The 24,894-nt window shown below is 40.2% G+C and overlaps 1 protein-coding gene across 1 annotated transcript in view; it reads right to left on the reverse strand.

The window, feature by feature from the left end:
* Positions 1-24,894, reverse strand: part of LOC136884171 (cytoplasmic dynein 2 intermediate chain 1) — a 278,007-nt gene that overhangs the window by 167,344 nt on the left and 85,769 nt on the right. The window contains exon 7 of the mRNA XM_067156209.2: positions 1,978-2,115. Coding sequence (XP_067012310.2) covers positions 1,978-2,115 — 138 coding nt within the window. The remainder of the gene's footprint in view (positions 1-1,977; positions 2,116-24,894) is intronic.

The following is a 24,894-nucleotide window of genomic DNA, read 5'->3' on the forward strand; positions in this document are numbered from 1 at the left end:
AATAACTGCTGTCATTGTTGCCATTCAAATGCACCCTGTACTCACTGACACCAAATGAGTCTCAGTACATGCCGACCAAATTCACCGTGCTTATTAAGCCATATTCATGAATCCGGGACTTCAACCAGACAACTTCCAGTATGACTACGCCTATAGAACCTATAGAACATGAACATGAGATTAGTCACTTGCAATATAGAACGTCATTTGACATTCTTGAAAAAACGGTGGAATATTTTTCCCTGCCCCCTGTGGACATAAACTAAGGTCGGACCACTCTGCATATTACTGATGTGTTAATGCTGCAATCGTCAACCAACGACTAAAACAACGGGACGCACTTGATGCCAGACATTTTATGTCCTTTCTCACCAAGCTGCTCTCTTGTAAATATGTATATAAGCTTGTAATTTTTCAACTGTACAATTGGATATTGTAAATTTACTGTATAGTTACCCTGTCAACCTGTAATCGTTCAACCAATGGCAGTAATTAGTTTCATGAACACTGACGCCAGATACTTTATACCCTTTCTCCCCTAACTGTTTAAATGTAAATATATGTATAACTTTATATTTTCCTATAATTTTCTAATGAGTAGCGTCAATTATTCTTCGGACCACCACTGCTGGACTCTGCTAAAATACCCAGTGATTTTACGCATTGGTGCCGACTACTGTGTCTATAAACTGTATCATCACTGAATTTTTTTTTTGCTGAACTTTTCTATTGTAATGTATCTTAATGTTTACAATTTAATTACTAATCAGGTACCTGATTTATGCCTTGAGGAGGTACAATGACTGATGATGCCCTCAATGAAGGGCAAAACATGTCTCAAATGGATTTAATAATACATTCCTACATGTTTAAAAATTGATAATGTATTGAATAGGTGACACAATAAACCCTTTAGTATCCTACATTCAATATCTTCAATACAGATTAACAATGATATTTATCACCTGCAAGCTGTGGAAATACGTAGAAATCCTAACAATTTCAACAGGGACACCGGTATCAATTAAGTAATACCTGGTTGCCAGCCATTAAAAATGTACATAGGTAGTTCCCTTCTCGGTCCCTTCACTATTGTTATTTCGTCTCGGTGTTTTCCAAATTCGTACGTTCCTCGTCACGGGGTCGGGTATGAGGGAGATGAATCTGTTGTGGCAGGTTTTTATGACCGGATGCCCTCCCTGACATCAACCTCATCAGAGGAGTTAATGAGGTGAAATGAATGACGTGATATATGATAGTAGAGAGAGGGTAAAACCCGGTGCCAGCACATAGCCTACTCCTGTCGAATAGCATCGAGGGGCCTGCTCAAGGCTTAACGTCCCCATCCGACGGACGAATCACCATCAAGTGTCATATGCCCTCACTGCATACGAGCACTGCAGAGAGGTTTGGAATTTAATCCAGGCTTTTGGCACGCAATCTAGTGATTAGAAATTGTATACCACCACCTCCCCTACCCTGCCGGCCAACATTCTGATGGTGAATATTTTTTCGACCAACGGGACTCCAACCGGCTAACCTCGGTGTCAGACCGTTTAGACTTCAGCGCTTTAACGATCATGGCCACCAGGCGGGCTCCTAAGCTGTTTTTAGTGAACTCTTTTAATATGTAGATTATAAGTTGTGTTAAATTTCTTTCACATTCTCTCAGATTGCCAACAAAAATAACTTTTCCTTAAAATAGAAAAATAATTTCACCCCATTGTACGTCTTCTTGACATAAACTTAAAGCTACTAAGATTAACTTTTTTTTTCTTCTTTTTTTTTCTATTTGTTCTGTCACACTGACACGGGTCTTTCGGTGATGACGATGACATAGAACATGACTATGATTAGCAACTGTGGCCCCAATTAAGGTACAGCATTAAGCTGGTGCGAAAATGGGAAACAAGGAAAACCACATTCAGCAATTTGAATCCACCATCTCTTGAATAAGATCAAAAAGTAAATGATTACCCGTGAGAACGTAGCCAAAGGGTCCTCCTTCGTATTGGCGTGGAATGTGACAGGTTTCTGTGTCCACTTGTTCTTCATCAAAATCCGATCAGTCTGAATCTCTTCAGACAGATTGTCTTCATTAGTCTGGACATGGACCTGCAAAAACACACCAGATGGTTAGCACAAATAACCTCACTGATTCCAGGACAGGGGACAAAGAAAAGCATCCTTCCACATTACTCTGTGACACCTCTATCTGACCTTTGTCCTGGAACCAGCAGGTATGAGTAGTATTTGACTCCTGGTGACGTTTACAAACTCAAATGCAGAGAATATCCAAATTCTACAAAGGAAAATTTCACAACAAGGTCCGCAGAACATAGCCCAAGTTCTAATTATGCACTCTAGAACTTCTAAGTTATTTTCTCAGCCCCTTATAAGCCTTTTTTCCTTTCCACATTCAACCAAGATCACAGTCATCTGCATTCACTGAGATGACCTTTCTGAAATAACAAGCACATCCACAATACAGTACACAAGAACCTTCTTTTTGCAGCCCTGATTAATCCAGATTTCTGTTTATCTGGAATGTTATTCGGTTTTTATCCAATGCAAAGATACTTCAAATAATATGAATTAAAGTGCTGGGTTATTATGCTGTCACAGCAGGTAATGCAGAGATTGCCAGATCTATGCTTCAAGATGCTGTTACATTGAAATGTCAGTCTGGGTCTGCCCCTTGTTTGTTCCTGGGTTTGGAGAGTACGTGACTGAAATTACATCAAAAAGGAAGAAAATTGTGTGATTTCACAACTGAAAATGTTAAACATCAAAGATGTAATTCATATGGTTGCATCTTCTTGGTATTACTGCTTTAGACTTTGTAATGAGGAAGGTCATGTCATAGGGCGAAGCAAGCATTAGATGGACCAATGTCAAACTTGAATTTCGTGGAAGACAGTGCACTTCTGACGGAGGAAGACACTCAGCATCAAAAGCACCACAGACGTTGATGGTGAAGCCAACATCATTGGCCTATAGAACACAACTTATGAAGATTGCGGCTGGGAGCATGCAAACCAACATTGGATTTACTCTATAAATTGTCATCGTCACACACAATAGTGCCCATACTGGGAAGGCTGCAGCAGTGTTTCATCAACTCTGACCAATTAAATTACATCTTCACTGCATCAACAGCCACCTACTCCAGCAAACATTGCAACTGATTCTGAGGATATACTGAACACATCCCCCCCCCCCAGAGGAAGTTTTGTGGCTGGCTGGCAATGTTCTACGTCTGCACCAATACCGGATACCTAGTGTTGCTATGTTCTGGATCCCTCCAAGAGCCAGACACACCACAAACCAACCACGAATCACATGGTGGTAAACGTTCACCAGTGATGTCAAACTTGTAGGCCTGTCTTTGACTAGTCCTGCAAAAGACCAACAGCAATGGAAAGATATCATCACCCAATGTGCACAGGAAAAACCGCTACCTGGAACAACGCTGTTGGAAAGACTGCATTCAAGAGAATGAGTAAACTCGTCTGTATAAAGTTTGGATCATTAGTTCGCTTTGGCTTTCTCGGATCTTCCCTGACAATACAGATGAACACAAACTGTAACTCTCATTAATGTTGGAAATGCAATGCAATTAAAAGAATGTCATCACCAAGTCTTCACAGTGTGCACGGTATGGTGGACCCCTCCGACACTCGAAGATATACAGACTGGGATATACAGAATGTCATGCACACAGTGTAATTCTTCGTATGTTTGCCAAACTGGCCGCAGCTTTCTTACCAGGTACATTGAACACTTCAATGCTTTAAAGCATAATAAATATTCCGCAATGAGTAACCACATGAAAGAAACCGGCCATCAATACACCACAATAAGACCTCAAAATAATCAAAAGGATTGAAAAAGGGAAGTTAATGACTGAGTTTGAGAATATTTATATTCATTTGGACCAATATTTGAATAGGGGAAAAATCTGAATGATGCGATCGAAATAAAGAGTCCGTTAATAGAGCAACTGCCAATATTGCTACAAACTTTCAAATCAGATAATAGTAAATTCTTAAAGACATTTAATCTGAAAATTCCCACCACAAAAATAGACACAATTACTACTTTGACAGCGCATAATGACTCCCCTCCACACAATATGCCAAGGCCTACCATTTCTTCCCCTACTCCCACTTTCACAACGCATAAAGACATCTCTCCACACGATATGCCAACGTCTAACACCCTGCCTACTGTTTCCTCCCCTAAGTCCCTTACTCGCCCTTGACAACAGCATCTTCATACATACAACACAAGAAGTAGTAACACGAAAGAAAGCAGTCACCGTGATGTAACAAGCACCGCAAGGTATTATAGTAGCAGTCAAAAGGGTAAGTGACGCACATCAATACGATCACTGTGAAAGCACAATAACACACAACATTATCACGTAAGTTCATTTGTTACAGACGCACCATCACTTAAAGATTGTGAAAAAGGATAATATATCAACATTGAAAGAATTTCAGATTGACATCTCTTTTGACCAAGCTCTCATAAAAACGAACTGCTTCCAATGTACAGTCTGCTCGTCAAATCAAGACTAGTTCGAGGAAACTACCAACAAGTTGCATTTTACCGTTTACATTTAATAAATTACAGAAGCGTGTCCCAAACCAATACATAATGCAGAATTTTCCAACCTCTTTGACACATACATTAAGACTTTAAGCTGTAGATACTAGTGAGTTTTAACAGGATTTATGACTCAAATTTTAATGTATACAATATAACTGACAATTTTTTTAAAAACAAAGAACTTAGGAATTTCAGCCAAATCTCATTACTGTGAGGATATTACTGTGTTTTGGACGTCAGTGTTATTAGAATCAATGTCTATCCCAATTTTAGCACTGTCATTTTAAACTGTTAAACTGCCCATTGTGTTTACAAATGCCTATGTTCTCGTATTTTACCATTTAGTGATTAGAATCATAATTGAGGCGTACAGAAGCTAAGCCGACTAACTCCATCAAATACAAGTACAAACAGTTAAAGTTATTGATCTGTGAAAAACTCAATTTATTTTTCAGCATATTTACAATACTTTTAAAGTAATAAACTTCATGGTTGGGTTCCGTATTGAGCAAAGACTTAACTTAGAAATGAGTACAAAATTTTATTGTTCCACCTTCTCAATACTTAAAATCATTTAACGTTTCTCAAAACATTACAATATAATTATAACAGGTACTAGTTTCGGTCCGTTTTTTGGACCATCATCAGCCTAGCCAAAATTACAAGCAAAAGACATAATCTAAAAATGAAGTGATGTGGATGAATAAGGGGATGGGATGGTGATGGAATGACATACAAAAGTAAAAACCTTATACATGTGTTACAATAAATATGACCAGAATATGTTAAAAATAACAGATGAATAAAAGCATTGTGATGTATAAAGTCACTTGATGATAAAGTCTTAGGTTGACGGTTGAACTTGTGTTGCACACTTAAATTCGAGTGAAATCTTATGTAAGTTCTTATGTTTCTGGAAGGTTCTAAAATCAAGTTCCACAATGGCACAGAGGGAATTGTCCAATATGACCAGAAGAACAAAATTGGAATTAACTCAAGAGATCTAATAGAGAAAATACAAGGGGAGGAGGGGGCGAAATAACGAGTACTCACCTTGTGCTTATTTTGTAGAACAAGCTGCTGGAATGAGTGCAACGGACAGAGTGAGCGTCACGCGGAATAGAACAACAAAAGAGGAGAGGGAGTGCGGAGGGCAAGTTTGACGTAAGTGTGGAAGGAGACGGGAGGGAGGGAAGGGGGTATGGTTCAGGGCGGGTTAGGAGAGAGGGAAGTTAGTGGTATTTGTGGTCGTGATTTAAAGAAAGGGTTATGAACAGCTGATTTATTTTTCATATACAGTAGAGTCTCGCTCATCCGACCTTCGCTTATCCGACATTCCGTGTTATCCGACACTGTTAGACTTAATTTCAACTTTTGGTGGAGACTAAATTCAGGCACACCCGCTGTGGAGGGTGCGACCATGGGGCAAGCACTGGCCTGAACGCTGGCGGTAGGACTGGGTTTTTCTCAAGGACAGGTGCAGTGAGTCTTCAGTCATTGTAGTATTGGTTCGGTGCGGATGTTATAATTTTCATATCCTCTGTGAGTATGGCGAGTAAATGGAAGAAAGTGACTGTTTCTGTGGAAGACAAGTAGAGTGGGTTAAAGAGACTGGACAAAGGGGAAATTCTTCAAAATGTGGCTTCATATTATGGTGTTGGACGTGTTACAGTGGGAGACTGGAAAAAACAGAGGGAAGAAATTGAAAAGTTGTGCTCTACCAGAGCAGAGAAAAACAATGAAAAAATGTCAGTACGAAAAAGTAAGTGAAGCACTATTTCTTTGGTATCTCAACACCGGGAAAAGGGCCTGCCAATATCTGGCACCATTCTGCGGGAAAAGACTGTGTATTTCCAGAAGGATTTTAATGAAGGGGACCCTAATTTTCCTGCCAGTGCTGGGTGGCGTGATCGGTGGCAAAAACGGTACGGTATTAGGTAGCTTAATATCTGTGGAGAAAAGTTTCTTTTCGTAAGACATCTGGAAAGTTTTCGTTTAATACTGCATGTACTGTACAATTGAATTGGTAATTCAATAAATAGAGCACCGTAAAATATGTCATTATTTTAGCCTTCCTGTTTGTTTCAGTTCATTTTCAAAGTAATTCTGTATTATCCGACATTTTCGGTGATCCGACGTACTCCAGGTCCCGTTTACGTCGGATAATCGAGACTCTACTGTAATAGGAAATAAAAAGATCAAATAAAATATTGGGTTTCTCAGTAATTTCATTAAGATTGTAGTTGGCATTAAAATATTGATCCAAATGTATGTAAAAACTCTCAGTTATGTTGAGTAGAGGTCCCTTTTTAGCTATTTCGAGTATGTCCATGTCTGTTTCAATGTTCGTAAAACTATGGTTATAATCGACCATATGTTGGCCGATGGCTGAAAATTTGTTGTATTTGATTGCGTTGAAATGCTCAGAATATCTAATATTGAAGCTCCTACCGGTCTGCCCTATGTAGGAAATATTTGAACGTGTGTTACATCTAATTCTGTCGACACCTGATTTTTAGTACCTGTTTATTTTATTAATATGTGAGGTGTTATGTAAGATGTGCATGTGGTTGTTGCTGGCTTTGAAGGCTATTTTCATGCCTTTCTTCTTTAAAACATTAGTAATCATGTGAATTCCATTGACATAGGTAAAAGTAGAGAAAGAATCGTGTTTGGATGGTTCTGTTTTAAGCGTGGTCTTAGGTCGGAATTTGTGTTTATTAATGATATTTTGTATGAACTGATTATTAAAGCCATTGAATCTAGCCATGTGACGGATAGTATTCAATTCTGTGTGGAAATCTTTTTTATTCATGGGTACGTTGAACGCTCTATGTACAAGACTACTATAGGTTGCTTTTTTGTGGGGGAAGGGATGAAATGAATCTTGTCGGATTGTGACGGCTGAATGGGTGGGTTTTCTGTATATCTTGTAGGTTAAGGATTCCTGTTGTCTAGTAATAGTAAGATCCAAAAAATTGATTTTTTGATCTACTTCTGACTCCAAAGTGAACTTAATGTGAGGATCGATGTTATTTAATGTTAGAAGTGCGGTATCAGCATCTTGCAGGTCCTCGTTAATAACTACAATGACATCGTCGACGTATCTAACCCAAAAAAGGTTGTTATCAAATTTATTGTTGATTTTTGTATTCTCGAGAAAATCTGGATAGATTTCTGCGAGAATCCCGGAAGGCGGTGAACCCATTGCTAGACAGTTTTGTTGGTAAATAGTACCATTAAACATAAAAAAGTTGTTGTTAACTTCCAATTTGAGCAAGGTAATAAAATCTTGAATTTCCAGTTTACTCAGGTGACCGTTTTTTGTACATTATTTTGGATGATGGGAATTAGTTTAGAAATTGGTATACTGGGAAACATATTAACAATGTCAAAGGAATGAAGTGAATAGTCAGGACGCATGTTAAAGTTATTAAGTTTGTCTATTAATTCGAAGGAGTTTCTAACTGACTTCTTAGATGAAAAAAGGTAATTTTTACTTAGAAACTTTTGGATAAATTGAGTAGTTTTATACAGGGGACTCGGTCTAAAATTGATGATTGGGCGAATGGGCACACCGGCTTTATGAATTTTAGGAAGAGCTCTAGCTGTAGGAAGTCCGGGGTTCATACTAATAAGCTGGCATTTTTCATGTTCAGTGAGCAGAAAGGAAGAATTTTTTAGGGTTTGTTTTAGGAGTCTCTGGATTTTTTGTGTGGGGTCTTTTTTAACTATGGAGAAAGAACTATCTTTAAAGAAATCAGATGTTTTGCTGATATAATCTTTTTTATCTGTGATGACCGTCATGTTACCTTTGTCAGCCTTGGTTACAATTAGGTTGTTGTCTTTAATTTTCTTTTTTAGTGCATGTAGGAGTTTCAGATCAGTTTGTGTGTTCTTGCTGTTAGAATTGGAAAAATTAGGAGAGTTCTTACTAGAGAGCTTCTTTTTGATTTCGTATCTTAGTTCATCTTGTATATCTGAAGGTGTTTTGGAAATGGCCAGTTCCGATTCAGTTATCATTGTGATGATTGAGTTGGTTGTGTTCGAATCAGGCCACTTATGTTTGGGTCCCTTGGCTAAAATTATTTCTTCATTTGCATTTAGGGGAGTATTGGATAGATTGATTACGGGTGAATGGAATTGGTTACAGTCATTTGCTGGTCTATTATTGCGTTTGATTCGATGGTCTTGCGATTTAGATTTCTTTAATTTCTCCAATTTATTATCCAAAGTATGTTCTTTCTAGATAGGTCTAAAAATAATTTATCTTAACTGATTGGAAAAAGATTGTCCAATGTGCTTTAAATAACATTTTAGTTACCGCGAGGTGAGACTCGTATAATTTATGGTAGAGGAATGATTTTTTCTTATACAAAAATTTGATTTCATCTTTCAACCCGATTTTGGTAGCCTTGGTTTGAGTTTTAGAGGTTTGGAACGAAATACGATGTTTCTTTTTTTTGTGTCTTAGGAAATTTGGTGTTAAATCAAACTGAATGCACTTCTTGAGAAAGTCTATATCTTTGCCTAACTTGGCTATTTTTAATTTAATGCCTAGATATTGGAAGGCTTTTCTTTTAGCTTAGTTAGCTTCATCATTTAATACAATAAACTTCATGCTTGGATTCCGTATTGAGTTTTGACTTAACTTAAAAATGAGTACAAAATTTTATTGTTCCACCTTCTCAATACTTAAAATCATTTAACGTTTCTCAAAACATTACAATATAATAATAACAGGTACTAGTTTCAGTCCGTTTTTTGGACCATCATCAGCCTAGCCAAAATTACAAGCAAAAGAAATAATCAAAAAATCAAATGATGTGGATGAATAAGGGGATGGGATGGTGATGGAATGACAAACATAAGTAAAAACCTTATACATGTGTTACAATAAATATGACCAGAATATGTTAAAATTAACAGATGAATAAAAGCATTGTGATGTCGTATAAAATCACTTAATGACAAAGTCTTAGGTTGACAGTTGAACATGTGTTGCACACTTAAATTCAAGTGAAATCTTATGTAAGTTCTTATGTTTCTGGAATGTTCTAAAATCGTGTTCCACAATGGCGCAGAGGGAATTGTCCAATACGACCAGTATACACTTGACGAATTGAGAAAGATGGACTCGTTCATGTAGCATGAACGATTGCTGTTTTTTAAAGGTAGTCTCAATTCCGTCGGAACCCAATGAACCTGAAGAACAAAATTGGAATTAACTCGAGAGATCTAATAGAGAAAATACAAGAAAATTAAAGACAACAACCTAATTGTAACCAAGGCTGACAAAGGTAACACGACGGTCATCATAGATAAAAAAGATTATATCAGCAAAACATCTGATTTCTTTAAAGATAGTTCTTTCTCCATAGTTAAAAAAGACCCCACACAAAAAATCCAGAGACTCTCTAAAACAAACCTTAAAAAATTCTTCCTTTCTGCTCACTGAACAAGAAAAAAGCCAGCTCATTAGTATGAACCCCGGACTTCCTACAGCTAGAGCTCTTCCTAAAATTCATAAAGCCGGTGTGCCCATTCGCCCAATCATCAATTTTAGACCGAGTCCCCTGTATAAAACTACTCAATTTATCCAAAAGTTTCCACGTAAAAATTACCTTTTTTCATCTAAGAAGTCAGTTAGAAACTCCTTCGAATTAATAGACAAACTTAATAACTTTAACATGCGTCCTGACTATTCACTTCATTCCTTTGACATTGTTAATATGTATCCCAGTATACCAATTTCTAAACTAATTCGCATCATAAAAATTAATCTGCAAAAAAATGGTCACCTGAGTAAACTGGAAATCCAAGATTTTATTACATTGCTCAAATTGGAATTTAACAACAACTTTTTTATGTTTAATGGTACTATTTACCAACAAAACGGTCTAGCAATGGGTTCACCGGCTTCCGGGATTCTCGCAGAAATCTATTTAGACATTCTCGAGAACACAAAATTCAACAATAACTTTGATAACATCCTTTTTTGGGTTAGATACATCGCCGATGTCCTTGTAGTTATTAACGAGAACCTGCAAGATGCTAATACCACACTTCTAACATTAAATAACATCGATCCTCACATTAATTTCACTTTGGAGTCAGAAGTAGATCAAAAAATCAATTTTTTGGATCTTACCATTACTAGACAACAGGAATCCTTAACCTACAAGATATACAGAAAACCCACCCATTCAGCCGTCACAATCCGACAAGATTCATTTCATCCCTTCCCCCACAAAAAAGCAACCTATAATAGTCCTGTACATGGAGCATTCAGCGTACCCATGAATAAAAAAAGATTTCCACATAGAATTGAATACTATCCGTCACATGGCTAGATTCAATGGCTTTAATAATCAATTCATAGAAAATATCATTAATAAACACAAATTCCGACCTAAGACCATGCTTAAAAAAGAACCATCCAAACACGATTCTTTCTCCACTTTTACCTATGTCAATGGAATTCACATGATTACTAATGTTTTAAAGAAGAAAGGCATGAAAATAGCCTTCAAAGCCAGCAACAACCACATGCACATCTTACATAACACCTATCACAGATATTTTCATGTATTTAAGAAATTGCGTTACGAGAAACTTCTATTACGCTCTCTCACAAGACTCTTACAGACACTTGAAGTGCGCCTGCACTGTGAGTCGAGTGTATTGTTTCTACACTGGTTGTTCCCCCTCCTGTCCCTTCCCCTTCCCTTCTCAAATGTAGTCTTGGTGGCTGGTTGTATCCAGCGTTAGAATCTCACTAATTATTTGTCGCTCTCTTGAGCAACTACTGGAAGGTTCCTTTCAAACCCAAGGCTTCTGGGCTGCAAACATCGGAGCGTAAGTCGTAAGTGAATGTTGTATGTGTGTGTATTGAGTGAGAGGTTAATGTTTGTGGCCGCGAATGGGTGTGTAAGTGGATCTGAGTTGCTTTTCTGTGTGTGCTGTGCTGTTTGGATGGGCCGGGTTCGTAGTCCAGGGGCCTATGGCCAGTTGAAGGCCGTTTCTTTTTCTTTAATGTTAATGTTTATTATTACTTTCTAGTACTACTTGTTTCCATTATATTTTCTGGGGATAATAGATCTTCTGTTCTCTCTTGTATGTAAGAGGCCAATAGGAGTTTATTGGTTTACTTTTGAAAGAGTGCTTCAGTTATAATGTTGTACATATGTTGTTGTCAGTGAATAAAAGACGGATAGATTTACAGATGGAAAGCTCCCTAACCTCGGTCCACCTAGCTTCCTCTCTGGGCATGTTCCTATTTTCCTAGGCCCTAATGCTAGCACCTTCTCAGGTGGTAGCGTCATCGCGTGGTTTCCATCAGTAAATTCAGTCTTGTCTATTATTCTTTCGTATTTAAAGGAGCAATTATGACTGATACTAGTAAAGATGCACTCGGGTCAATGGGATCAGTTAATGAAGATAAGATACGCGACTGTTTCGGTCTTGAATTGCTACGAACCGAGGAGCTGGGATATGAGCTATGTATTAGGGGCGTTTCTCCTGCCGGTACATTAGACGATAATATTAGACTTCTTCGTTCCTCGTTACGTAACCCTGTTAGTTTATCGAGCTGTCAACCTTCCATTCTTCTTGAGAGTGCGTTAGGTCATATCGGGGTTTCGCTGTCTCAAATAGAGTCCACGTTGGACGAGTTTAGTCAAGGTCAAAGTGATGTCACATGAAAGCAGATTTGTCGTATTAAAGCTCGCCTGCTTCATTACAGAAACCGTGTGTCTGATCTCCAGGCATTTTTTGGTGATAGTATGGGCGATGATGTGAAAACCTTATTAGTTTTGTGGTCGAATAAAATTGAGACTCTTTTGGGGATGGGAGATAGCTTGTTTTCTGTCTCCGTTGAAAATAAGCCTGCTGATGTTGCTCAACTTACTGAACAGGGACTTTCGCAACCACCGCCTGTTCACCCCATTTCATCCGGCAATGATGCATGTGCGACAGAGAATATTTCTTCAGTCGTTAATTTCACAAAGCTACCACATCCACTGCAATTACACCCCATTTCATCCGGCAATGATTCAGGTGCGACAGAGAATATTTCTTCAGTCGTTAATTTTGCAAAGCTACCACATCCGCTGCAATTACTTATTAAAGGGATGAAGTCTTATTCTACTGACTCTATCGAACAAGTTATTGAGTTCCTGCGTACTCTAATTGAATTTCTCGAGCATAGTGCTGTATATGGTGTCAAAGATGATCTGATATTTCAAATAATTTATCCGCTTGCTTCTGGAAACTTAGCCAGTCGCATATCTGTGGCTATGTCTGAAAGTGATTCTCTTGGGGATTTCCACGCAAAATCGTTACGTGAATGTATTCTTACCAGAGCACTATCATCTCCAGTGCAGCGACATTTCTTTCGAGTACAATGAAGTAATGAATCACTCTCAGAGTAAGTTTGGGACATTAAAATGTTTTCGAGAGTTTTCCGCTTGAAATATTCGGAAGGTGAGATTGCGAGTTCTATTGTTGAAGGTCTGACGCCCGAGTATAGGTCTTATTGTCATTTTCATCAAGGCCTAATTCTTTCCTTGAGCTTGAAAACGCTTGTGTTGCGGCAGAAGGAGTGAAATATGCGGACTCACTCCGTAATATCAATAGACCGTCATCTAGTAGCGCTTCTGTCCCTGTTTCACCTTCTGTAGACAAAACACAACGTTGTTTTCTGTGTAAATTGGCTGATCATCTACGAAATGCTTGTCCTCGGCGGCAGTTTTCTAAACCTAGCAGTAGTGACTCCGGTTCTCAGCCCGTAGAACGTAAGTGTTACGAATGTTGGTCTAACACACATGTACGCCCTAATTGTCCTGTACTTCAACGAAATCGTACCCAATCATCAACAGGTGATCGCGCCAACAGAAGTTGACTAGGAAAGCTATCATGTAACAGAGTAGCAGAAGGAGTGCCGGACGCACTCAACGGTCATTCGCCGATGTTCATTCCTGAAACTGAAGGTTGTTCTGATCTTTCAAGTTTGTTTGAAAGCCGTTTGGGTCTCCTAGTAATTTGCGAGATTGGACTCGAGTAAAGGCCATTCATCGACCTCAACTGCCCTAATTGAATGTTAAACTAAACAAGGTACCCATGTCTGCCCTAGTTGATTCGGGGAGCGTAGTGTCCTTGATTGATAAGGAACTTTATGAACTGTTAAAGAGCTCCAATAAGTTTAATAAACTAGAACCTGTGTCTTCTACATACGTGACGGCGAATGGCAGTAAGCTAGGTATTCTTGGCAGATTTAGGGTTTCTGTAAGAATAGCTTCCTTTTCTTGGAAATTCAGCTTCGTGGTTGTCAACGAGTTATCCTGTGCAGTCATTCTGGGAGCCTATTTCATTGCACATTCTGGGCTCATTCTTAATTTGTCTGCAGGATCTATTCATTTTCAGTTTCAGCCCAAGGTATTGATCCCTGTGTTTCATCAATATCCTTTGAATGGAAATGTCAAGTCCAATGAGACTATGTTGTCGTCTGTTGATGTTGCCCTACCTGATGTGTCTCATCTGACGTCTGAGCAAGCAGGGTGTATTCAGAGTTTGTGTAAGGAATTTTCCGATGTCCTTACGGATAAACTAGGGCTAACAAACGTCCTCGAGTACAAAATCGAACTTACCAATCACACCCCTGTTAAATCACCACCATATCGTTTAGTACCGCCCAAAATGAAAGTCCTCAAGGAGCAAATCCAAGCTATGTTAGATCAAGGTATCATTCGGAGGTCTACGTCTGCCTTCTTGTCACCGGTATTTTTGGTTCCTAAACCACAAGGTGGGTTTCGTCCTGTTATTGACTATAGGGTACTGAACAGGAATATTGCTATTGAATCCGTCCCATTGCCTGATTTACAATCGTGTTTTGCTTGGTTCAGTAAGGCTACGGTCTTCACTTCCTTAGTTCTGAATCAGGCATATTTTCAAATTCCCCTGGCAGAGGAATCTAAGCATTTAACAGCTTTTGCTACAGACTGGAACCTTTTCAAATTCCAGAGAATCCCGTTCGTATTCACCACGGGTGCTTCTGTTTTGTCTCGTTTGTTAGACACAGTTCTTTCTGACATCAAATTCAAGTTCGTTATAAATTATTTAGATGATCTGATTATTTTCAGTGAGGATTTTGATCAACATGTCCATCATCTGCAGGAAGTTTTTAGCCGTCTTCAGAAGGCAGGTTTAACTGTCAAACCTACCAAGGTCTCGTTCGCCAGACCACAGATTTCGTTCTTGGGACATATTGTGTCATCTAGTGGAGTAATTATTGATCCTGATCGCACCAAATCGATAAGTGAGTTCCCTCCGCCTCGTAACGTGAAAGCCGTTGCCCGTTTCATTGGCATGTGTAATTTCTTTAGGAAGTTCGTGCCCAATTTTGCTCAGAGGGCTATTCCATTGAACTATCTTCGGAAGAAAGGAGTAAAGTTTGTTTGGGGATCGGAACAGCAAGTTGCTTTTGAGGATTTAAAATCTGCTATTGCTAACCCTCCTGTTTTAACTATCCCAGATTTCTCCAAGCGATTTATTGTTCAGACGAATGCTTCTGGGAGCGCTATTGCTGGAGTTCTTCTCCAAGACACTGAGCTAGGGCACCGTCCGGTTGCTTATGCGTCCAGAACGTTAACCTCTGCGGAAGTAAAATCCTCTGTGTACGAGCTCGAAGCGCTCGCTGTCTTGTTCGCTTTGGAAAAATTCCGTTTTTACATTGAGCACTCTGAGTTCGACCTTGAGACGGACAATCAGGCTCTCTCTTGGGTTTTACGGAAGCCTCGTTCGACTGGTAGACTTGCTCGCTGGGCCGTCCGTATTTCTTCTTTTAAGTTCTCTGTGACGCATATTAAAGGCTCCAAGAATGTTGCTGCTGACGCATTGAGTCGTATGTTTTACCCTGGTACTGATGACCTGGTAGAAGAAGAAAAGGTTGAGATAACTAATTCTGTTCTTCTAGAAATTCCCGAATTGTTTCAGGGATTGCATGAGCATCAAGGAAATGATGAAACTCTCGCTGGCATTATCCGGAGAATTTCTGAGGGAGAAGAAGTCAAGCCATACGTCATCAAGGATGGTATGCTGCTTTGTGTTTCTCGTCATGATCGTAAGTTGAAAGTCGTTCTTCCATCTGCCATGGTCCCTATGATTTTCAAATATTTCCACGTTTCCCCTTTAGGTGGTCATCTTGGGATCTTCAAAACTCGAGCAAAGATTAGAAATCATTTTATATGGGAGGGTATGGATGGAGATATTCGTAAGTACATTCGATCTTGTACTGTCTGTTCCTTAAGTAAGCCAGCTCAGAATACCCGATTAGGTTTCCTTGCCTCTGAACAAGCTAACTGCCCTATGGAGAAGCTGTTTGTAGACTATTTAGGACCTTTCCCGCGTTCCCGGTCTGGCCGTAGATATGTGCTAGTTTGGGTTGATGCATTTTCCCATAGTAAATATGTTGGAAGATAGTCCGCCTAGTCAATACTATTCATTGAATTCATTTACTGTTACTAAGTCAATACAGATCCAATCCCGACCATCATGGTCAAGATTATTAATAATGCATTTTCCCATTTCGTTTGGTTATTTCCCACACGTGATGCCACAACCAAAAGTACTGTCTTATGTTTGAAACAGATTTTTGGAACGTTTGGTCCTTGCCAGTATCCAGTGTCGGACAATGCTTCAGTGTTCACTTCTCATGCATTTAAGAAGTACTGTTTTGGGTTAGGGATAGACCATATTACTACTTCTCCCCACTACCCAAATCCTTCATATGCGGAACGTTTTAACCGCAACTTGAGATCAGCCTCGATTGCCTATCACTCAAATGATCACTCTCGTTGGGACTCTAATTTGGAATGGTTGTCTTTGGCTTTCAATTCGGCTAAGCATGAATCGCATGGGCAAACTCCTATCAAACTCATGTTTGCGTTCTCTCCTAATTCTCCATTAGCCAATCTCTGGTCGATTAATGACCTTTTGCCGGAGGTTATTGAACCCTCCTCCATCCATGAGACTTGGACTAGAGCCTGTCGTAATCTCCTTGCTTCTCACGCTCGTGTGGAACGTTATTATAATAAGGGCCGCAAAGCTGGTAATTTCAAGGTTGGAGATTCTGTCTTCATTAGGAATTATCCTGTGAGTTCTAAAGCCAATCGTCAGGCTGCTAAGCTAGCTCCATGATATCGAGATCCGTGGGAAATTGTGAAGTATTTGACGCCCGTCACTCTTTTGGTTCGGGATAATTCAAACGGGAAATTGACCCGTGTACATCATTCTCAGGTAAAGGCCACTTAATGCTTTATTAAGTGAATGTCTTGGTAACTGCTGTTTTTGCCAAGTTTCGGTAATATACTATTGGTCTCTTGTTAATGTCTAAAGTTATGAGGCGTTCCACCTTTAAATATTGTAACTTATTCAGAAGCTGATGACCGAGATAGTAAATGTTTGGACCGCTGACATACAGGTCAATAATGGGATATGTATTATTTTATTTCCATAAATTTATGGCTGAAGCTATGATTTGACAGGTCACATTTTGTATATTGTAAAGTATTTCCAGGTTACTTACTATTGTAAGTTCTGTATATGTATATATTTCTTAGTTTGACATGTCAATTCTTTGTTTTGAGGCCTCATATTAGATTAAGTATGTCTGTGTGTGTAATGTGCTGTCGTTCATTAGTTTACTACGTTTGAGAAGTATTCCTTGTTCCCCAATCCTTTTACCTCATTTTGGTGCCACCTTTCTGCTGTGTTTGATTTATGTCGCAGGAATTTCCCTGGGAGCCAGTGTGGTGTTAACAAGACTTAGGAGAATCCTGAAAGCCGATCCTAATGAGTCGAGATGGCCACTCGATCCACTAGCAGAAGTTTCAGCCTCCCGCTTTGGTGCTTGTTGCTGTGCAACATGATGTGGGGACAGCATTATTCTATTCCTGTAACCCGCTGCCTCATCGAGGATATGCTGTGTGGTGTCCTGAGAGACTGCTTGTCACCACTGCGATCTAGTCAGCTGTCCAGCTATTGGAGACGTTAGTCTCCTCTGTGCAGTGTGTGCTGCTCGCTCTGTTTCACTTCTATGAACTCGTATCGACGGTCGGCTCACTTGGGGAGTGTGTGTGTTGCGTGCTGGAAAAACCGGTTGGGTAACTGACCTCGTCAGCTCCCTCCCAGAAGTCTCGCTACGTGTATATCGACAGCTACTGTGTGAAGTGTTTTCTTTGCTTTGCACTGCTACGCCTATGTGTGTATTGCATCCCCAATGGACTAATAAAAATATCTGAAGTGTGTTGTATGGGCTTGGCCCAGTTTCAGGCGGGGAGGATATCACAGATATTTTCATGTATTTAAGAGATTGCGTTACGAGAAACTTCTATTACGCTCTCTCACAAGACTCTTACAGACACTTGAAGTGCACCTGCGCTGTGAGTCGAGTGTATTGTTTCTACACTGGTTGTTCCCCCTCCTGTCCCTTCCCCTTCCCTTCTCAAATGTAGTCTTGGTGGCTGGTTGTATCCAGCGTTAGAATCTCACTAATTATTTGTCGCTCTCTTGAGCAACTACTGGAAGGTTCCTTTTGAACCCAAGGCTTCTGGGCTGTGAACATCGGAGCGCAAGTCGTGAGTGAATGTTGTATGTGTGTGTATTGAGTGAGAGGTTAATGTTTGTGGCCGCGAATGGGTGTGTAAGTGGATCTGAGTTGCTTTTCTGTGTGTGCTGTGCTGTTTGGATGGGCCGGGTTCGTAGTCCAGGGGCCTATGGCCAGTTGAAGGCCGTTTCTTTTTCTTTAATGTTAATGTTTATTATTACTTTCTAGTACTACTTGTTTCCATTATATTTTCTGGGGAAAATGGATCTTCTGTTCTCTCTTGTATGTAAGAGGCCAATAGGAGTTTATTGGTTTACTTTTGAAAGAGTGCTTCAGTTATAATGTTGTACATATGTTGTTGTCAGAGAATAAAAGACGGATAGATTTACAGATGGAAAGCTCCCTAACCTCGGTACACCTAGCTTTCTCTCTGGGCATGTTCCTATTTTCCTAGGCCCTAATGCTAGCACCTTCTCACACCTCACATATTAATACACTGACTGACAGAGCAAATGCAACACCAAGAAGGAGTGGTCAGAACTTTATGCCAATTGCAGGGTAGACTAACGTCACTGAGCTATGCTCATGATGTGAAATGCGCCGCTGAGCTGCGCACGTAGCGAACGATAAATGGGACACGGCGTTGGCGAATGGCCCACTTTGTACCGTGATTTCTCAGCCGACAGTCATTGTAGAACGTGTTGTCGTGTGCAACAGGAAACGTGTATAGCTAAGAATGCCAGGCCGCCGTCAACGGAGGCATTTCCAGCAGACAGACGACTTTACGAGGGGTATGGTGATCGGGCTGAGAAGGGCAGGTTGGTCGCTTCGTCAAATCGCAGCCGATACCCATAGGGATGTGTCCACGGTGCAGCGCCTGTGGCGAAGATGGTTGGCGCAGGGACATGTGGCACGTGCGAGGGGTCCAGACGCAGCCCGAGTGACGTCTGCACGCGAGGATCGGCGCATCCGCCGCCAAGCGGTGGCAGCCCCGCACGCCACGTCAACCACCAATCTTCAGCATGTGCAAGACACCCTGGCTGTTCCAATATCGACCAGAACAATTTCCCGTCGATTGGTTGAAGGAGGCCTGCACTCCCGACATCCGCTCAGAAGACTACCATTGACTCCACAGCATAGACGTGCACGCCTGGCATGGTGCCGGGCTAGAGCGACTTGGATGAGGGAATGGCGGAACGTCGTGTTCTCCGATGAGTCACGCTTCTGTTCTGTCAGTGATAGTCACCGCAGACGAGTGTGGCGTCGGGGTGGAGAAAGGTCAAATCCGGCAGTAACTGTGGAGCGCCCTACCGCTAGACAACGCGGCATCATGGTTTGTGGCGCTATTGCATATGATTCCACGTCACCTCTAGTGCGTATTCAAGGCACGTTAAATGCCCACCGCTACGTGCAGCATGTGCTGCGGCCGGTGGCACTCCCGTACTTTCAGGGGCTGCCCAATGCTCTGTTTCAGCAGAATAATGCCCGCCCACACACTGCTCGCATCTCCCAACAGGCTCTACGAGGTGTACAGATGCTTCCGTGGCCAGCGTACTCTCTGGATCTCTCACCAATCGAACACGTGTGGGATCTCATTGGACGCCGTTTGCAAACTCTGCCCCAGCCTCGTACGGACGACCAACTGTGGCAAATGGTTGACAGAGAATGGAGAACCATCCCTCAGGACACCATCCACACTCTTATTGACTCTGTACCTCGACGTGTTTCTGCGTGCATCGCCGCTCGCGGTGGTCCTACATCCTACTGAGTCGATGCCGTGCGCATTGTGTAACCTGCATATCGGTTTGAAATAAACATCAATTATTCGTCCGTGCCGTCTCTGTTTTTTCCCCAACTTTCATCCCTTTCGAACCACTCCTTCTTGGTGTTGCATTTGCTCTGTCAGTCAGTGTAAAATAAACAGGTACTCAAAATCAGGTGTCTACAGAATTAGATGTAACACATGTTCAAATATTTCCTACATAGGGCAGACCGGTAGGAGCTTCAATATTAGATATTCTGAGCATTTCAACGCAGTCAAATACAACAAATTTTCAGCCATCGTCCAACATATGGTCGATTATAACCATAGTTTTACGAATATTGAAACAGACATGGATATACTCGAAATAGCTAAAAAGGGACCTCTACTCAACATAATTGAGAGTTTTTACATACATTTGGATCATATTTTAATGCCAACTACAATCTTAATGGCGCTCACTCTGTCCGTTGCACTCATTCCAGCAGTATGTTCTACAAAAAGCGCAAGGTGAGGACTTGTTATTTCGCCCCCCCTCCCCCAGCCCCTTGTATTTTCTCTATTAGATCTCTCAAGTTAATTCCAATTTTGTTCTTCAGATTCATTGGGTTCCGACTGAATTGAGACTACCTTTAAAAAACAGCAATCGTTCATGCTACATTGAACATGACTTTGTCATTAAGTGATTTTATACGACATCACAATGCTTTTATTCATCTGTTAATTTTAACATACTCTGGTCATATTTATTGTAACACATGTATAAGGTTTTACTTTTGTCTGTCATTCCATCACCATCCCATCCAGATTATGTCTTTTGCTTGTAATTTTGGCTAGGCTGATGATGGTCCAAAAAACGGACTGAAACTAGTACCTGTCATTATTATATTGTAATGTTTTGATAAACGTTAAATGATAAATGGATAAATTGCGTAGTTTTATACAGGGGACTCGGTCTAAAATTGATGATTGGGCGAATGGGCACACCGGCTTTATGAATTTTAGGAAGAGCTCTAGCTGTAGGAAGTCCGGGGTTCATACTAATAAGCTGGCATTTTTCATGTTCAGTGAGCAGAAAGGAAGAAGTTTTTAAGGTTTGTTTTAGGAGTCTCTGGATTTTTTGTGTGGGGTCTTTTTTAACTATGGAGAACGAACTATCTTTAAAGAAATCAGATGTTTTGCTGATATAATCTTTTTTTATCTATGATGACCTTCGTGTTACCTTTGTCAGCCTTGGTTACAATTAGGTTGTTGTCTTTAATTTTCTTTTTTAGTGCATGTAGGAGTTTCAGATCAGTTTGTGTGTTCTTGCTGTTAGAATTGGAAAAATTAGGAGAGTTCTTACTAGAGAGCTTCTTTTTGATTTCGTATCTTAGTTCATCTTGTGTATCTGAAGGTGTTTTGGAAATGGCCAGTTCCGATTCAGTTATCATTGTGATGATTGAGTTGGTTGTGTTCGAATCAGGCCACTTATGTTTGGGTCCCTTGGCTAAAATTATTTCTTCATTTGCATTTAGGGGAGTATTGGATAGATTGATTACGGGTGAATGGAATTGGTTACAGTCATTTGCTGGTCTATTATTGCGTTTGATTCGATGGTCTTGCGATTTAGATTTCTTTAATTTCTCCAATTTATTATCCAAAGTATGTTCTTTCTAGATAGGTCTAAAAATAATTTATCTTCAACTGATTGGAAAAAGATTGTCCAATGTGCTTTAGATAACATTTTAGTTACCGCGAGGTGAGACTCGTATAATTTATGGGAGAGGAATGATTTTTTCTTATACAAAAATTTGATTTCATCTTTCAACCAGATTTTGGTAGTCTTGGTTTGAGTTTTAGAGGTTTGTAACGAAATACGAAGTTTCTTTTTGTTGTGTCTTAAGAAATTTGGTGTTAAACTGAATGCACTTCTTGAGAAGGTCTATGTCTTTGCCTAACTTGACTATTTTTAATTTAATGCCTAGATATTGGAAGGCTTTTCTTTTAGCTTGGTTAGCTTCATCATTTAATACAATAAACTTCATGATTGGGTTCCGTATTCAGTTTAGACTTAACTTAAAAACGAGTAAAAATTTTATTGTTCCACCTTCTCAATACTTAAAATCGTTTAACGTTTCTCAAAACATTACAATATAATAATAACAGGTACAGTAAAATACCAGTATAACAAAATTTTGGGGACCTCTGAAATTAATTTGTTATACTGAAATAAGTCAATTTGTAAGAACTCACCTAGTATTATATCCATTAGTTATGGTTGTTTTTAGGGGCAGAACTACGAGGTCATCTGCCCTGTTATATCAGCTGCAGGATCTATATAACTTCAAAATACCATTGTAATAATAAGAGTTACAGTACTGACATATGTTTTCAGAAAATCTATTTTTACATTGTACCAGCAAGTCTACACACACTGTTCCAGAACATCATTTTTTGAAAAAGTCTATGATTTTCTTCTGAACAGATCCAGACACAAAAGCTCGTTCCAAATAGTCACCAACCACTGCACATGAATTTAAAACAGATTCTGGCACATCACTTCATGACACGAGAAAATCTTGAAGGCTACGTGCCATGTTCGTTGCCTGCTGAAGAGTCAAGCTCTGTGGATCACAATCATTTTGGTGGTTGTCTTCCTCTTCCTCCTAATCGCATGGATCTCTATCATTCATAATGTCCTCCACAATTTCCTCATTTGTGATTTCTTTGTGGACTATTACATCACTATCTACATTGATGTAGTCGGTAAGACTTACTGTAGATGGCACATCCAATGTTGTACACAAACGCTTCCAATTCTCCTCGGTTTCCACATCATCCAACACTTCACTTTCTGCGACGTCTTCTGTAAAAACCACTCCAGCTTTTCTAAAGCAGTTTGTGATGATGTCTGCATTCAGGGATTTCCATGCAGCATTAAACATCTGCGTTGCTTCCAATATATTGATGTTAATGTCTCTATTCGTGGCAACGTTGCACAGCATTCGACGGACTACACGAGCTCGGTAACGCCGCTTTACTGCATGAATTATACCCTGATCCAGCGGCTGCAGAATTGAAGTTGTATTTGGAGGCAAAAATAAAACTTTTACATGCTCCAAATGGCGAGGCACACAATTATGAGAAGAGCAACTGTCCAATAATAGAAGAATTCTCCTCTTTTCGGCCTTCATCCGACGTTCCAAGTCCAACAACCACTCTTTGAATAGCACAGATGTCATCCATGCCTTAGAATTGTGCCTGTATTCACAGGGCAGATGTTGCACCCCCTTGAAGCACCTTGGCTTCCCAAACTTCCCAATTATGAGAGGCTTCAGTTTGTCCGTCCCTGTGGAATTGGTGCACAAAAGAGCCGTGATACGTTCTTTTGAACGTTTGCCCCCAAAACACTTATTTCCCTTAAAATCAAGGGTTTTGTTCGGCATTAGTTTATAAAATAAAGCAGTTTCGTCTGCATTATAAATGTCTGCCGGCGAATATTCTTTCAAGGCATCCTTTAGAGTCTCCAGCTGCCATGAAGACGCAACTTCCTTCGGGGCATCGTTAGCTTCACCATTTATAATTTTGTGGGATATGCCATATCTCTCCCAGAACCTATGAAGCCAACCAGCACTACCCATAAACTCAGGTGACCCAAGCGAACGTGTGAAAGATCGCGCACGCTCACATAACAGTGGGCCATTTATTGGAATGTTTTTACTCCGCATTTCCACAAACCACGTATAGACGGCTTGGTCCACCTCCTTGTAGTCGGCTGTCCTGATCTTCTTACGCTGTGGACCTAGGGCATCAGCATCAATGTTTTCCTCTATCTTACTTTTCTGTTTTAAAAACGTAGAAAGTGTTGACGGGCTAATGCCATACTTCTTCGCTACATCTCCTTTCTTTCCGCCTTTCTCTACTTCCGCAAGTATTTTACGTTTTTCACTCAACGAAAACTGCTGTCGCTTCTGCTTATCCATTTGCGATGATATGTACGGTACTTATTTATTTAACGAAATGCACACGAACTTTGCAAGTTTAATGATATAACCTTAACAGCAAGAAGAAGTAGTTCTCCAAGAGGGAAAGAGAAAACAAGCAGAAATCAGCCTGGATTTTTATTCATCTGATTGACCGCAGCTGGACCGGTCCAAATAATGACATGAGAAGTCAAAGAGAACGTGAGAAGTGCTTTGAATAGGCTTTGCGAATTAAATACGAAGAAGAAACATGCAATGCATCCGTCGCGTTCATTGGTGGATTACAAACATCCGCGATCCTACTCAGCCAATAGTGTGACGTCTTACATTGGTTGATGGGCCAAGCCTATTGGTTGCGCAAAGCGTAGCGTTCATTGGTGGATTGCAAACTTGGCACTCCTACTCAGCTAACAGAGTGACGTCTTACATTGGATGACGGGCGAAGCATATTTATTTATTTAATAGCGTACAAATGTGCATTAAAAGAAAAAATACATTAATCTTTAGCATATTCTAGTGAAGATTTTGTTCTCTTGTTGCACTTGCTGAGATGATAGCGATCGCAATGTTTATCACACAATGTAGGGACGGTTCATGAAAGTCTGATCGCCGGCATAGACTATGGTGAAACTCATGTACCGCCAGCCTATTCAAAGCACTTCTCACGTCATTATTTGGACCGGTCCATCTGCGGTCAATCATAGCATCAGCTGAATAAAAATCCAGGCTGATTTCTGCTTGTTTTCTCTTTCTCTCTTGGAGAACTACTACTCGCTGCGTATGTGAAAGCTGCATTCTTATTTTCAAATCTTCCCGTAAAAAAGTTTCTTTGGATAATTCATACGCAAGTCGTGATGGTGACATCATGGAGATGTCCAGTATTCGTTTCCGAAATCGGGCCTTTACATTTTCAATAGTTCGAAGGTCGGACACCGTTAGTCTTTCCCAAA

Source organism: Anabrus simplex, chromosome 12 (assembly GCF_040414725.1).
Source record: "Anabrus simplex isolate iqAnaSimp1 chromosome 12, ASM4041472v1, whole genome shotgun sequence".
In the NCBI taxonomy this organism is placed as follows: Eukaryota; Metazoa; Arthropoda; class Insecta; order Orthoptera; family Tettigoniidae; genus Anabrus; species Anabrus simplex.